The sequence below is a fragment of the Pholcus phalangioides genome, unplaced genomic scaffold (assembly GCF_987345545.1).
Source record: "Pholcus phalangioides strain wild (caught in Gottingen) unplaced genomic scaffold, Ppha-v1.0 ptg000042l_1, whole genome shotgun sequence".
Lineage (NCBI taxonomy): Eukaryota > Metazoa > Arthropoda > Arachnida > Araneae > Pholcidae > Pholcus > Pholcus phalangioides.
In genome coordinates, this window is record NW_028301628.1 from 36,680,445 (window position 1) to 36,696,051 (window position 15,607).

The following is a 15,607-nucleotide window of genomic DNA, read 5'->3' on the forward strand; positions in this document are numbered from 1 at the left end:
AATTCAAAGGCCACAACAGGCAAAATGCTCATAAAAAGAAGAAAAGCTATTGATATGTGATCTGCAAAATTTACACAAATTGTGGATTTTATTTTTTCGGGGGGGAGGGGGGGGGGAAAAGTCAGCTACTTTAAAAAAAAATTAAAATTTTTGTTGCTTATTTTTGAAAGTTTAAAAAATAAATTTTGTTGTAAATAAGATTTTGTTTTCAAATTAATTTTCAAAATTCAGAAAAATTCTTATCAAAATGCTAGTCACGGCCGTTGTGATTTAAAATAAAATAAAAACTGAAAGGAAACTCTGTTTTGTAATAATTTTATTAATTATTTTATGATGTGTTTATGCTATCTACGAAAAAATATTGAAATTCGATTGACAGAACATGACATTTTCCCCAAAATTTGGGGTCGAGTCGAAATGAGAAAGTCGTATAATTAAAAGTTTTGCGTCGCGTAAATGAAATATATTAACTTTAAAAATGTAGAAGAACGATTTTCGACCGAAACCAAACGTCGTATAAACGGAGTTCCGCTGTATATACACAGTCAAACTTGGTTATAACAACACCTCGGCTTTTACGTCAGTAGTTGGCGGTTCCGGCTGATTCTCATAGAGAATAACGATGCCATGCAACGACTTTTCGGATATAACGATCCTTTTTATACGCTTTTGCTTCCGTTCTTAAAATGTTTTGCCCAGACATTTCTGGAGCATACATGCTCAACCTATGGCCCGCGGGCCGAATGTGACCCTTTGAGCCATCTGATGTCGACCGCGTCCTCAAACCAAATTTTGTAAAAGTGAACTAAGCGTCACGTTTCTAAATCACTCGTGTGACCCTCGGTGCAGTTCCACATCACTAAGTGGCTTGTGGCATATTCACAGATCGTTTAAAGTGGCTCGAGGCACATTTACAAATCACTGAATTAGCTCGTGGAATAGTTCCAGATCACTCAAGTGACCTGCAGAATATTTAAAGATCACCGCGCCACAGTTCCACAGCACTTAAGTGACCCATGGCACATTTACAGATAATTTAAGTGACCCGTGATACAACTCCAGATTACTAAGTGGCCCATGTCATATTTACAGGTTGACATGGATCATTTGAGGGCCTGAGACACAGTTCCAGAGAACTCAAGTGACTCGCGGCACAGTTCCAGAGACTTAAGTGAACCCGCAGCATATTTACAGATCACCGAAGCATCCCGGGGCACATTTATAGATCCCTTAAGTAACTTGCGGCGCTATTCTGGATCATTTAATTAATTAAGTGGCCCGTGTCGAGTTTTCAAACTAATGAAGTGGTCCACACTGTCCTAAGGTTGAGCACCCTTAACCCCCTTCACTTACAATCGATTGGCAACAAATTCGGATAATCTTATCGATTATCTTATCGCCTATTTGACGAATAGGCGATAAATATGGCAACCTTGTCCTAACCTAACCGCACGTTAGAAAAAGAAGAAGGAAACGAAAGTAGAGTAGAAAAAGAAGGGTAAAAAAAACAAATGAAAAATGATAAAACGGTATAATAGATAAATTGATAAGAGTGTAGGTACAAAACAAATTTGTCTTTTCAGTCTCATCCTACCTGTTCTCTTTCACTGTTATATGTATTTATATAGTAGAAAGATACATCATAATATGTGGAAAAAAAAGAAGAGAGGAAAAAAAATTATAGGGTTACAACAAAGCTTGGCCATGATGAGAGCGGAAAGAAAACGAAGAGAACTTGTTTGAATTTATTTTACTGGCGTTTGGACGCAATATTACGCCCTTGATCGTAAAGTGGTTGAACTATAGGAGCTTATTTATTCATAACCTTCGCATGAATATGACTAAGAATATAAATATTCATGTTCAACAACTTTTTGTTCCGTGACATTCAATGCAGCTTTTGATTTCCCGCTAAGGGTTAACGTATACGCATTACTCAATATTTGGCAATTTCGCCGACGATCTTCGGTGAGAATTGGCAATGTCCCGTATTTATGTGTGATTCCGATTCCCCGTATTTTTGTCGTTCAAATTTTTTTATTTCCCCTCCCCCTTCCCCAGTGAAAATCAAATAAAAACTTCACTTATAGTATTTGAATTCATCTGTACTTTTATAATTCATATTTAAAAGATCTTGAGAATGTCAACATCGGTTGTAACGACAACTCGGTTATAACGACAAAATTTCGCGGAATCTTCGCTGTCGTTATAGCTGAGTTTGACTTGTCGATCAAGTCCGCCCTTACCAGACGCGGGGCACCTTAGTCCCTATTTTTCCTCTTCTGTGAGAGAGGGGAATCGAAAATTCCGAATTCCAGAATTGATAAAAATTCAGAAAAAATGAAAGAAATAAGTTCGGAATAAATGAAAGAAATGGTTTCAGAATAAATCTCAAAGAAATGGTTTCGAAATAAATGAAAGAAAAAGTTTCGAAATAAATGACAGAAAAAGTTTCAGAATTGATGGGAGAAATTGATTCGGAATAGATGGGAGAAATATATTCAGAATTAATGGGAGAAATAGATTCGGAATAGATGGGAGAAATATATTCAGAATTAATGGGAGAAATAGATTCAGAAATAGATTCAGAAATAGATTCAGAATAGATGGGAGAAATATATTCAGAATTGATAAGAGAAATATATTCAGAAATTAGGAAAATTTTCAGAATTCCAAAAATGATAAAAATTCAGAATTCCAGAATTGATAAAAATTCAAAATTTATTTTAAAAAAACAATTCCGGCTATGGTGGGAATTCAGAGTTTATAAAAGAAATAATTCCAGCATTAATTTTTCCGTGATGAAAATTCAGACTTTATGAAAGCAATTATTGTGACCGTAAGTGTGGGTTCCCCCCACCCCCCGAAATTCAACCGCACCTGCCATACACCCCCAACGGGCATACACTGCTGTTGATATAATTTGGATAAAAATAAATTTATTTAATTTTTTGGATTATTTATTCAAATTTCAACATATTTTTTGAGAGAAGCCATCATCAACCAATATACTTCCATTCCAAGAAAGGAGTACGTGAGGAGAAGAAAAAAAAAAAAGCAAAACAGAAATGCGCGCATGTAATGGCGCGTTCAGTTCGAGGCACAGGTGTGCGGAAGAGAACAGGTGCAAGCCGTCAAGGGAAAAAAAAAAATAATAATTGCAATAATAATAACAACAATAAAAAAAAAACGCAAGAAATTTCGCTGTGGTATGTGTTTTCAGAGATTTGCCAATTGTAAAATGGGCTTCATCATGGCGGGGTGTTTCGGTAACGCTTCGACGATTTCGCCAGGTGTGCACAGTTTTTCTCTTCCTTTTATTTATTTTATTATTTTCTTTTAGGGTAAACGGCCAAGGCGACCTTCTTTTCTATGAAGACAAGAGGATTTTTCTTCTTCAAGTTCTCTTCCTTCTTCTTAGTTTTAAACAAAAAAATAATAAAAACAAAAGTTGTTTTTTTTTTCTTTTCGAGATGACATAAACTTGATAAAAAAAAGTCCGAGCTGAAATAGGTAGGATTTTAATTGCTTTGTTGATTATTTTTCTTGGTTCCAGGTATCATAAGTAGATGGAGTGTTGTCTATTTAAGAAAGAAAGAAATTGAGAAGAAGAGAATGGAGCACCAAAGATTACGATCGTGAAGGGAAAAGGGTTGCGAGAGAGAGAGAGGAGATGAGATTCTTGACTGTGATTAGAGCGATTGAAAAATTGTTTATATTCATCAAACTCGAAAGCAAGAGCTATCTGGCAACGTGTTTGAGCGTGTGATTGAGCGTTCAAGCGCTTTTGCTGAAGTAATTCCTAATTTTAGGTGCTGGTGGGCTTTTTTCGATGAAGCTCGACAAGAAATAGAAGAAGGAGGTAGATCGGAGATTTATTTATTTTTTCATCCTTGTTCCCGTGACATTACGCAAATTTTTTGAAGTCATTTCAAAGCAAACAATACAGTCGGCCCCGCTTATTCTGATATCAAAGATTCCAGCACTCAATATCCGATCAAGCGGGACATCCGAATATGCGGGGGGGGGGGGGGGGGACAACAATTCGATTGCCATCTCACAACGTTAGTATAGTATGTGTATTGAAAACTGACGAGGATCAATATTAATAAAGCTCGAATAAATTTGGCAATTATAATGAATATTACAACGATCCCAGTACCTGAGACTAACTTTTCATTGAGAAAGTGCCCTCTATTAGCTCAACAGAGAAAAAAAATGAAATAATTAAATGTACGAATTGAAGACAACTTCAATACTTAGGAGGCCAGTGGCCAATACCTACAAATGTTTTTTTTTATATCTTAACTTAGTGTGTAACACATTTTACATTAATTCCAAATGTTTCATTCAATAAAAATATTATATGTATAGCGGTTGGACATGTGAAACGTAATATTCGATTAAGTGGGGAAAAGTCGTTGAAGTTATTAAGCCGGGAACACTTTAACATTGTCTCTATGCTATGGGAGAAATTTTGGTGCCAGAGGATTTTATCTGTTTTAGTGTGGGTATCCGTTATCCAATTAAGTGGGGCCGACTGTATATGACAAACAATATCTACAAACATCTAATGTATACATGAAATCAAGTTGTTTTTGTTATTTTCACATAAATTAATAAATTTCAGGAGTCATTCCATCCTTCGGGAAAGCTTCGATTTCTCTCTGAGATGGGGGGTTGATAGCGCCCCGGAACGATTCTCAACATTTTTTGTTTTTTCACGCTATAAATTCGTCATAAAGGGGCCCCGCAAGAAGGGCCCTACTGCAGGATATGGGGGCCACGGGGGAAGGCGTGTGTCCAGTCCTTCAATATTCAATGGAGTCATTTCAGTCGTATTGTAATACACTTTCTTGGGATGATCATATCTGATCGAAAAAAATACGGAAAATTCGGAACCTAAATACGGGCTCCGACAGACCAGACACGACCCAGGTTCTGTCCCTCCCGGGATATAAGCCTTTTACCCTTGCGGGTTGGGTAGCGCTGGGGAGGCTAAATACGGGCTGACGCACATTGTTACCAAAAATAATAATAATAATAATAATTGAAAAAATGCATTGAATTAATAAAATTCTAGAATTATCCCTTTCATTAAGAACTTCAATTTCTCTTTTATTAAGAGCTTCAACTAATTTTGGAATTATATTTTTTTAATTAAATAAGAAATTTTACCAACTCCGAAGCTATTTCTTTTAACTTTTTCTGAATTTTCGTTAATCCTGAAACCATGTGTCATTAAAAATAGGAATTTTCATCTATTCCGAAACTATTTATTAAAACGTATTCTGAATTTTCATTAATTCTAAAATGATTTGTTTCATAAAATAAGAATTTTCATTAATTCCGAAACTTTTTCTTTCAACTTTTATTCCCTGATTTTTATAAATTATTTCTTTCATTGAATAAGAATTTTAATCATTTCTGAAATTATTTCTCATTAAATGAAAATTCCAATTAATTCTGAATTTTCATTCAATCAGAAATTTCCTATTTCTTTTAATTAATTCTACATAATACTCATTAATTCTGAAACTATTTTTTCATTGAATGGAAATTTCACTTGGTTCTAAAATTACTTCTTTCAGTCAGTTCTAAAATTGTTTAGTTCAGTTGATTTTGAATTTTCATGTATTCTAAAATAATTTTTCATTTAGGAGTTCTTAATATTTTTCAGCCGCGACCCAAAATCAACATCACGACCCATGGGACTTAGTGTATCGAAATTAGTGAAACCAGTAACGCAATAAGTGCATTTATAACAGGACTGTAAATGAATTTTTATGACCCATCTCGGAAGCCCCAGCGAAAAAAGTTTGGATCGTGATCCATAGCTCATGATCACCTGGCTGTTAGTGGACTTTTACGACCCATCTGGGACGTCCCTGAAAATGAACGTTGGACATCCATAGCTAAGAGTCCCTGTTTGTTAGTGGATTTGTTCTGTTTGGATTCGGGTAACGACCCATTTCGGAAGAACCAGCGACCCACGTTTGGGTCGCATCCCTATCAACAAAAATGTTCGTTAGCCGAATTCGTAAGCCGAGGGTTTCGTTGGAAAAGCTATCACTGCTTAACCTACATGCTTATTAAAATCATGGATAATGTTGCCATTCGGGTATAGTTATCAGTAATAGCTTATCACTTACCACTTTTCCAAAGAACGAAACGGACCGATATCATAACATAGGGAAAAAATTCTCTGAAGTCATCGACGTCGGATAATGTTATCATTTTTTATTCCGTCGAAAATTGTTTTGTTCATTCGGAAGCTAAGGATTAACGAAACTCATTTTTTTTCCCAGTAAGTTATCGTTATCGGCCTGCAAGACCATGTAGGAGGCTAGAAGGCGTTCTCTTCTCCCTCCCTCCCTTCCTTCCGTACTTAACTTTTCACAATCAGCCCGTAGTATTCGCTTTAATCCATGTATGACGAAAAAAACCACCTTTTCTTCGGTTCTTGATCAGTTTCTTTCAGTTGACCAGATTCATATTTCTTTTCCCGAGAGGCTTTTTCTCATGGAATCTATGAATATTGTATACATTAAAAAAATTATCCTAATTTCATGATATAGAGAAGAAAAACTAAGTTTTTTTCCCACACACACACGCAGTATTACCAGTATCAGTACGCAGTTTTATGATCAACGTACTTGCAAACGAGATTTTTTTCGGATATGGTTATCATTCGGCTATTGTTATCAAAAATCCCGAGTCCCGATATGTGATCATATTAAACGGTGTGAACTGCAAATTAATAAATAAAATAAATGAGGGCTTCTCTCTTTCTCTCTAGGACACTGGAAAAAATACTCTTGACAAATTAATTCGGGGAAAAAATAGCCCACAAGTAAGTTTTAGTAACTCAAAATTAATTAAAATAAAAAACATGATTTAAAATTCGCGCGCAAATTTTCATACAATTCAAGACGGACACACTCTGCCATCTATTAACAAAATTTACACTCACACATACAAACTCTCTCTTTTGAATATGGTTGTGGGGAACAGTCAGTAGATGGCAGTATTTCCAATGATTTCAATTTTTTAATTTATAGTGTAAACTTTATGCAATAGAGAGCAGCACAAGTTCCATTGGATAAGTATTTGTTTCCTCAATCAAGTCACGTGATATGAATCGACCAACGACAGCCACAGTATTTGTTTGTAAACAACGACATCAAACTCCATGTTCTACAATGAAGCATGGGTTTCACTGAAGAAGTGATGAACCGGTGATTGGAAAAAGAAATGGCTTCAAACAGGTGAATAAATCACTTTTAAAATCAATAATTAAATACGAGACCATTGAAAAGAATTATAATATTTGGTATTATAATTGAGAAGAGTGCCAATTTACAAAGGATTTTAACAGCTGGCTGACGCAAAGATATATTTGGGAAAAATTCAACTGCCCCTTGCGGGGGATCGAACCCCACGTCCTTTCATTTTCCGGGTGAACGCACTGGACTATAAAGACAATGAATCTCTCAATCTTTCCTTGGAGCTCGTGTACACTGTACATGGGCGGTCGGACCTAACTCATGCCAAAGCTCACAATTGCTTACAATGCCACCAGATTGCGACTTGTCCGAACTCCAAAGAAAGATTGAGACATTCGTTGCCTCTGTAGTTTAGTGGTCTAGGACGTGGTTTCGATTCCCTTGCGAAGGCAGTTGAATTTCTCTTTCCAGAAATATATCTTCATATCAGCCAGCTGTTAAAAACATTTGTGTGTGTGTGTATGATGGATGGTGGAGAGTGAGGTCATCCTGCGATAAGTCGCCATCTGGTGGTATTGTCAGCAATTGAGAGCTTAGGTCCGACCGTCCATGTACGGTCCCGTTCAATGCACATGAGCTCCAAGGAAAGAGATTTGTTGTTTCTCTAGTCTAGTGGTCTAGGGTGTTCACATCCAGAAAGTGAAAGGATGTGGGTTTGATTCCCCGCAGGGACAGTTGAATTTTCTCTCTTTCCAAAATGTATCTTTGCATCAGCCAGCTGTTAAAAACCTTTGTATGGATAATGGTGACATCATCGTCGGATAAGTCGCAATCTGGTGTCATTGTCAGCAATTGAGAGCTTTGGCATGAAGATCTGACCATCCATGTATGGTCCCGTTCATTGCACACGAGCTCCAAGGAAAGATTGAGAGATTCGTTGCCTTTGTAGTCTAGTGGTCTAGGACGTTCACCCGGCAAGTGAAAGGACATAGGTGCGATTCTCTGCAGGAAAAGTTGAATTTTCTCTATTTCCAAAACATCTTCGGAGAAAAGCCAATTTGCAAACCAATTTAATCAATTAAACGCTAATTCGTATATGCTAGACCCGATTTCCTCCATATTTTCAAGTGTAGGATTTGCCAGGAGCCCTTTAATTTTGCAGGGTTCCTCCCCTATAAATTGAAACAGCATTTTCAGTTAATATTCCCAAGTAATGATATCACTCTCTAGTCCTGGACAGAGACGTATTTACAGCATAAGCGGAGATAGAGGTGAAAGTTTTGGGAGGCACGAGATGATATCAATTCATACATATATACGCATATACATTAGGTTTTTAACAGCTGGCTGATGCGAAGATATATTTTGGAAAGAGAGAAATCAACTGCAGCGGGGAATCGAACCCACATCCTTTCACTTTCCCTGTGAACGCCCTAAGCCGCTAGACGGCAACGGATATCTCAATCTTTCCTTGGAGCTCAATCCAAAATTGGCACGATCACGTGTAGGCTTATCTGCTTTATCCATGTCCCATTTCAGACCCAATGAAGATTTTTTGGCTTTTCGAGATTTGATTTTGGAGAGTAATAATGACAGGTAATACAAATACAACGCCACAACAGGCAAAATGCCCAACGAGGTGGCTGAGAAAAAGATGCCCATAAAAATATGGATGTCATATATTTCAAAAATACAGCAACCCAATTGAAAATGCAATTAACACAAATTATAAACAATATATACACGTGATAAATATCATACAATGCCCGTATAGAATACTTATGGTTGTCTTATTCTAAGTATGGATAGCTTCTCGATTTACCCTAACATGTTTATCGTATTTCTTTTTAAACGTGTCAATTGTGTTACAATTTACTACCTCCGGGGGTAAATAAGCTATTCCATTTATTAACAACCCTATTAGAGAAAAATTCCCTGCGACACCATAGCCTTGCATTGTCCCTCACTAATCTATACTGGTGTCCCCTTGTAAAAACAGTCGATTGGCGGTGTACTAAAAGTTCATGGTCCATCCTATCCATCCCATTGAAAATTTTGAACACTTTGATCATATCTCCTCGACACCTGCGTTCATCCAATGTAAACATATTCAAAAAATGAAGTCTTTCTTCATAACTCAAGCCCCGTGTGCCAATAAGGGCACGCGTAGCTCTTCTCTGCACCCCTTCAACCAAGTCATTGTCCCTCTGTAGGTATGGTCTCCAAAACCTTACAGCATACTCCAGTCCAGGACAAACTAAGCCTCGAAAAAGCGGAAGAATGACTTTAGGAGAACGCGAAGAAACCTTTTTGAAAATGAGACCAAGCATTCTATTCTATTTTTTGACCACCACTGAACAATGTTCAGAAAACCTAAGCCGCTCGTCAATGAGAATTCCCAAATCCTAAACCCTAGTTGACCCTAGTTGCATCCAGGATAGTGACACCATTCAACTCGTAAGAGAACCGTGGGTTGTTTGAACCAAAATGAGCGACCATGCACTTATGAACGCTAAACGTCATGTTCCATTCATTTGCCCTGTTTAAATTGGTCTGGAGCAACTCCCTATTGTTTTGATTCCCGATTACCCCCATTAGCTTCACGTCATCTACAAATTTGCTAGTAATCCCATCGATACCCTGATCGAGTTTATAGATAAAAATAGTATGGGGGCCTTCCTTGAGGAACTCCACTTGTGACGTCTGTCCAGAGAATTCCCCGTTCGTCATAACTCGTTGCGACCTATCTCTTAACCACGATTCTATCCAATTCAGCAAGTTGCCCCCAATTCCAATCTCGCATAAACGCTTCAATAGTTTACCATGTTGGACCCGATCGAATGCCTTCTGGAAATCAAGGTAAACAACATCTACATTTTTGCTCTTACCTAAAGCCTTATTTACGTGATCATAGAAGCAAAGGAGGTTAGTTACACATGACTTCCCCTTCCTGAACCCATGCTGATTATCCGACAATACATTATTCTCGTCTATCCACTTCACAAACTGTCTTTTGATGATAATTTCCAAAATTTTCGAGAGGTAACTCGTCAAACTCAGTGGATGATAATTTGACACCGCTTCTCTACTACCCTTCTTAAATATTGGAACAACATTAGCAAGTTTCCAATCCCTTGGGACAATACCCTCAGCAACACTACTCCTGTATATCTGTGCGACTGGTCCCAACAATTCATTAGCACATTCCCTGAGGACCCTGGGATAGATATCATCTGGTATGATATCGTCTTAGTAATCTAACCCAAGGAATTTAACCTTCTGGTTGGTCATGATTGGTGATGGCTTGCACGATGTCAAGTTTTTTGCAATGGAAAAATATCCCTACAATTTCGCTTTTACTAATGAAAAATCCCTAAAATATTTTCAGAGATCCCTCTCACATTTATTTTTGTATGAAAAATCTCACGAATTTGCATTCTCAAAAGTTAGCAGCTATGTTTTATGAAACAAGATATTTTTTTTTCTTTCCCAGGATGGTACGAAGCAAAGTGAGGCAGCGGCGACTTGCATCTCAAAAGTCCCTGAGTGTTTCACCTGTGAATGCTATCGATGACTCTCCTCAGATACAACATAGAAGCACATCTGATAGTTCAAGGATTTCCCAGGTGCGTGGAACATAAACTGGGAAAGGATTTTTTATTGTAGAAAACATTGCTTCGGAGATGCTTTTATTTGTAATTAATACAGTTTAAATTTTGAAGTCTTCATAAAATTTATCTTCTTTTTATCCCCAGGCTAATATTGCTGTAAAGAATAATCAATTTCAGACAGTCACTGCCGAAGTAAGTGGTTCAATAAATTTCATTAACTTCGAAGTTTGATTGTGCCTATATTCTGAAGGTGGGTCCATACTATGTGTGTTCGGGTTCCTCTGGGAATAACAAATAAATGAATAAACTTTTTTTTGTCTTCTCCAACCGAACGCAAACTGTGTGCGATTTCCACCATACAAGATTTTGGAGGTATGACCCAATATCTATTTAATGTACTGCCTGGATTGGATTGTTACAAATCTCCTGTTTTTTTTGTTGTTTTTTTTTGTAAAACTTTAGTTTATCACTAAAATTTTCGTTTATAAAGAAAAATTATAATTTTGTGTTTTAATGGGGAAGAAGGGGGCACCCTTCTCTATGAGCCTCTATAGTGGTTGAGTGGTCATAGTGACGGACTCGCATCGCAAGGACTCGGGTGTGAACCCCTGTTGCCACAGTGGTGGTCAGCTGAAGTTGGTTTTCTGTAGTGCTCTCCCAACTTCGAGGTGCAACTGCGAGTCGATCTTCCTGTTAAAAAAGTCTCGCCACAGAGAGCAGCAGGCCTACAATGGTACAATTATTAAACCATTGCGCTTCACTCAACTAGTTAGAAAAATTGATAGCAGATGGAAGCACTACACACAACAAGCATTACACAGAAACAAACTTCACATCAGGTTTCACTACACATACCCACACATTCCAACATGTACCAATTCATTAGAAATTTCAATTAGGAATATGGGTGAGGTGCATGTGTTTTTCAGCAGTAGTAGTAGCCTTCTCTACGGGGGGGGGGGGGGTCCGTGATATCAAAAAGTTTGGGGAAACGCTGTGCTATATAATAGATAAAGTGCTCATGAAAAAATAATAATCAATAATGTATGTCACTGACATGCTATAGCGCATACATGCTCAATCCATGACCCATTCACCAAATGTAGTGCTCAGAGTCATCTGATGTTGCCCACAACCTCATACCTGATTTTGTAAAAATGTACTAGGTGGCACATTTTTAGATTGCTTAAGTGATCTGTGTTGCAGTTTCACATCATTTGATTAGCCATGACATATTCCCAGATCACGTGAATGGCCCACAGCATGTTTACTAAATCATTCAAGTAGTCCCTGGGTACACTTGTAGATCACTTAAATGACTTGCGATACATTCCCAGATCATTTAAGTGACCTGCAACACATTCCCAGATCACTTAAGTGGCCTGCACGACACATTTACAGATCACTTGAGTGGTCGGTCTGTGGCGCATTTGCAGTACACTTAAGTGATCTATGGTAGAATTGCAGTACATTTAAATAGCCTGCTGTGTTGTTCCAGATCACATAAGTGCGCCTGAATGACGGTGATAGTAAGATGCTCGTCTACTGCCATGAAGGTTGTTGTCAGGTCCCAGACTTAAATGAGTTGTCTCTGCGACATACGTTTTCAAATCATTGAAGTGACACTCTTTTAGAGGGTAAAAACCTTTGCTATAGCTTGTCAAGCACCCGAAATTTCATAAAGTGATACTTAAAAACTCATTACACATACCCCAGGGTATGCTTTCGCTCGGTAAGGACCCAGAGGTTCTTCAACAACAAGAGTTTTAGAAACTCGGGAGAAGTGGTTTTGCACTATTCTGAATGACGCCACTGATAATTTATGTTTTTGCCCCTTCCTGTAGGTTGTTAGTGAAATATCTGAAGATACCAAGAAAAAACTAAAGAGAGAAAGACGGAAATTGAAAGAGGTAACATAATATTTGATTGGTGGAGTATTTCTCATCATCACTTTTTCATATTTATGATGTTTATGCACTTGTGTGATTACTGAATTATTTATCCTATTCTAGTCTTGAAAGTCTGTCATTAATAAACATTTGTTTGAAACATTTCCAGTTGAAAAAAGAATCATCAGCCCACTTGGTTTCCGAAGAGTTGTATGAATTGGAAGTTATTCGTCAGGATGTTCAAAACGGTAGCCCATGCATCAGTCCAGGCAGTCCATATGGGGAAAGCACAAGGCTTTTATCCAAAGAAAGTTCCACGAAGCAAGGCATTGATAATGAGGCTTGGGGTAGCTTGGAGGAAACATCGCCCAGGTTCTCTGATCTTGACTCTTGTAAGTATTTGCTCAGAGTTAAACATCTTTCACATACAGGGTGTTTGTAAACTGTTTAGAAAAAATTGAAAGGGGTGATAGTAACTATCAAGGCGAACAATATATACATTTCCTGGATGGTGGATTGGATGTGATGTACCTGTGGTGTGGGGCCCCCGATGCTCGCCTAACCTAAATCTACTGCACGTCTTCTTGAGGCACATGAAAGCATTGGTATACAAGAAACATATAGACTCTGAAAGATCTCGTCTCAAGAATCCTTGTTGCAGCCGATGAGACTGATATGACACCAAGACTCTATGAGAATGCATCAGTCTTTCATTCGCCAATGTGAACTGTGCGACAACACCCTTGGCCCATCACTTTAAGCATCTCCTTCGAGTCTTTTGCTGATCTGCATAGGATTGTGCAACTTATGATTTTACTATGTCTCCCCCCCCCCCCCCCCACGACTATTGAAACTTGAACGTGGACAGCTTTACATTTTTCCGGACACTCTGAATGAACTATGACCATAGGTTCCATTGTAAATATTGTTCGTCTTGATAGGTACTATCACCTCTCAAATTTTTTATAAACAGTTTGCGAACATCCTGTATATCATTTTGATATATTTTCAAGTAGAACACATTGTCTATTTGGTGTCTGATGGCAAGCAAATATATTTGCTATAATATCAAGACAATAAATACAGTAGAAGTGTATTAAGAGTGCCACTCAGTGCTTCACTCATTAGTAGCGTGAAGCACTGATACGTAAAGGAATTGAAATGTGTGTGTCTGGTGTATTGGTTAGTGCACTTTCCCGGCATGCAAGGGGACCCAGGTTCGATTCCCGGAGGAGACATCACTTTTCTTTACAAATGTTAGTTTCGGTATAACATCCAGAAAATTCAAAGTGACTCTCTCAGCGCATTGCAAGCACTGTGTTCCTTCACTTATCAAACTCATCCATTTATTCATGCCATTTTTTTATTATCTGCATTACTTCATTCATCATGGTACCAGGTCATGTGGGAATACCGGGCAATGAAAAAGCAGACACCGCAGCTCAAACAACAACCAATATTGATAATAGCCTTTTGGTGCCTGCCAGTGACCACTTCTCAATCCTCTGAGAAGTGATGCATCACCGCTGGCAGGAGTACTGGAATAATCACATTTGACCATTTAAATTCGAGCTACAGGACTAATCGAAGGGAGGAAGTTCTGCTTGCCCGATTGCACATAGGACACAGTCGTCTCACACATTCTTATCTTTTATTAAGAGAGAGTCAACCAGAGTGTCCACATTGTCAAAGGACAGGGGTTCTTAAACTGTGCACCAACAACCTTTGTCAGGGGCACCATGAAGCGATGTCCCAGACAAAATTTTTCTGAAGAGATTCATTGTTAAACTGCTGTGGGGGGAGTTGCAAATAAGCATTGATTGGGGGAAAATGGGCACTGTGGATGGAAAAAGTTTGAAAAGCCCCTGACATAGAATATGAAAGGGGTAACGCTTCCACCTTTACATATGCACCACACACCTCAGAAGATGCTATGGAAGTATATTCCATGCCCCCCCCCCACTCCACCAAGAAAAAAAAGCATGTGGCTTTGACTCCAGAACAGCCCAAGAAACCAAATGCAATAAAACTTTCAAAGTTTCAGGCAACTGAAACTAGTTTAGATAGCCTAGAATTGTTAAAATTTTTATCAAGATGCATTTTTCTTTTTGAAAGGATGCATTGGCTACTTAAACCTACTCATGCATCTCATAAATATTCCTCTGTGGAATTTCTAATGAATTGGCACATGCCGAAACATTTGTACTGAGTGTATGTGTGGCCATTGGGGCTTACACTGAAGAAGGGGGGGGGGTGTTCTGACCCTGCCCTTGAGCCAAGATTTTGGTGTTATTTTGGAAGAAGAAATTTAACCCCCCTGACGAAAAATAATTTTGAAACCCCCCCCTTCCCCCAAGAAAATCTTGCATGTGCCTATGTGTGGCTTTAACATATCATACTGTCAGAGTTATGTTTGTTTCTTGTTCTGGTGATGTCATCTTTTTTCCATATTTTAAAATGAAAAGGGTACATGCCTGAATTTTAGTGCTATGCACGTATTGCATTGAAAGTTTGCCTACTCTCTACGGAGAGACTTTTTCTGCAGCATGTATGAAAAGATGCGTGTGAATTTTCTGGAATGATTTAGCTTATTTGTTTCAGCTCGAAGTTTGCCATACAAAAAATTGTCACCCATTCACAAAACGACAGAGCTCTTCAATGTTGATGATATCAAACAATCTCCTTCAAGGGTAAAAAAGTTTTATTTGTTCTTTTCATTTTATCATTTTACATTATATGCACGTAAAGTGATATCTCAGCATACAAGATAAATTTGTTCCTGAAAATCACTTGTATCAACTAAAATCTTGTCTCTTGAATCAACTTTTCTTTATGAATATGAAAATCTCATTAATTTGTTTGAATACATTCATACTATCAT

At 37.9% G+C, this 15,607-nt stretch overlaps 1 protein-coding gene across 1 annotated transcript in view; it reads left to right on the plus strand.

Moving 5' to 3' along the window:
* The first annotated feature begins 7,167 nt into the window (after positions 1-7,167).
* The window catches only part of Cc2d2a (Coiled-coil and C2 domain containing 2A), a 53,766-nt gene continuing 45,326 nt past the window's right edge, over positions 7,168-15,607 (plus strand). Inside the window, exons 1-6 of the mRNA XM_089254828.1 lie at positions 7,168-7,268; positions 10,720-10,852; positions 10,982-11,029; positions 12,682-12,747; positions 12,896-13,118; positions 15,328-15,416. Coding sequence (XP_089110954.1) covers positions 7,255-7,268; positions 10,720-10,852; positions 10,982-11,029; positions 12,682-12,747; positions 12,896-13,118; positions 15,328-15,416 — 573 coding nt within the window. The 5' untranslated portion in view covers positions 7,168-7,254. The remainder of the gene's footprint in view (positions 7,269-10,719; positions 10,853-10,981; positions 11,030-12,681; positions 12,748-12,895; positions 13,119-15,327; positions 15,417-15,607) is intronic.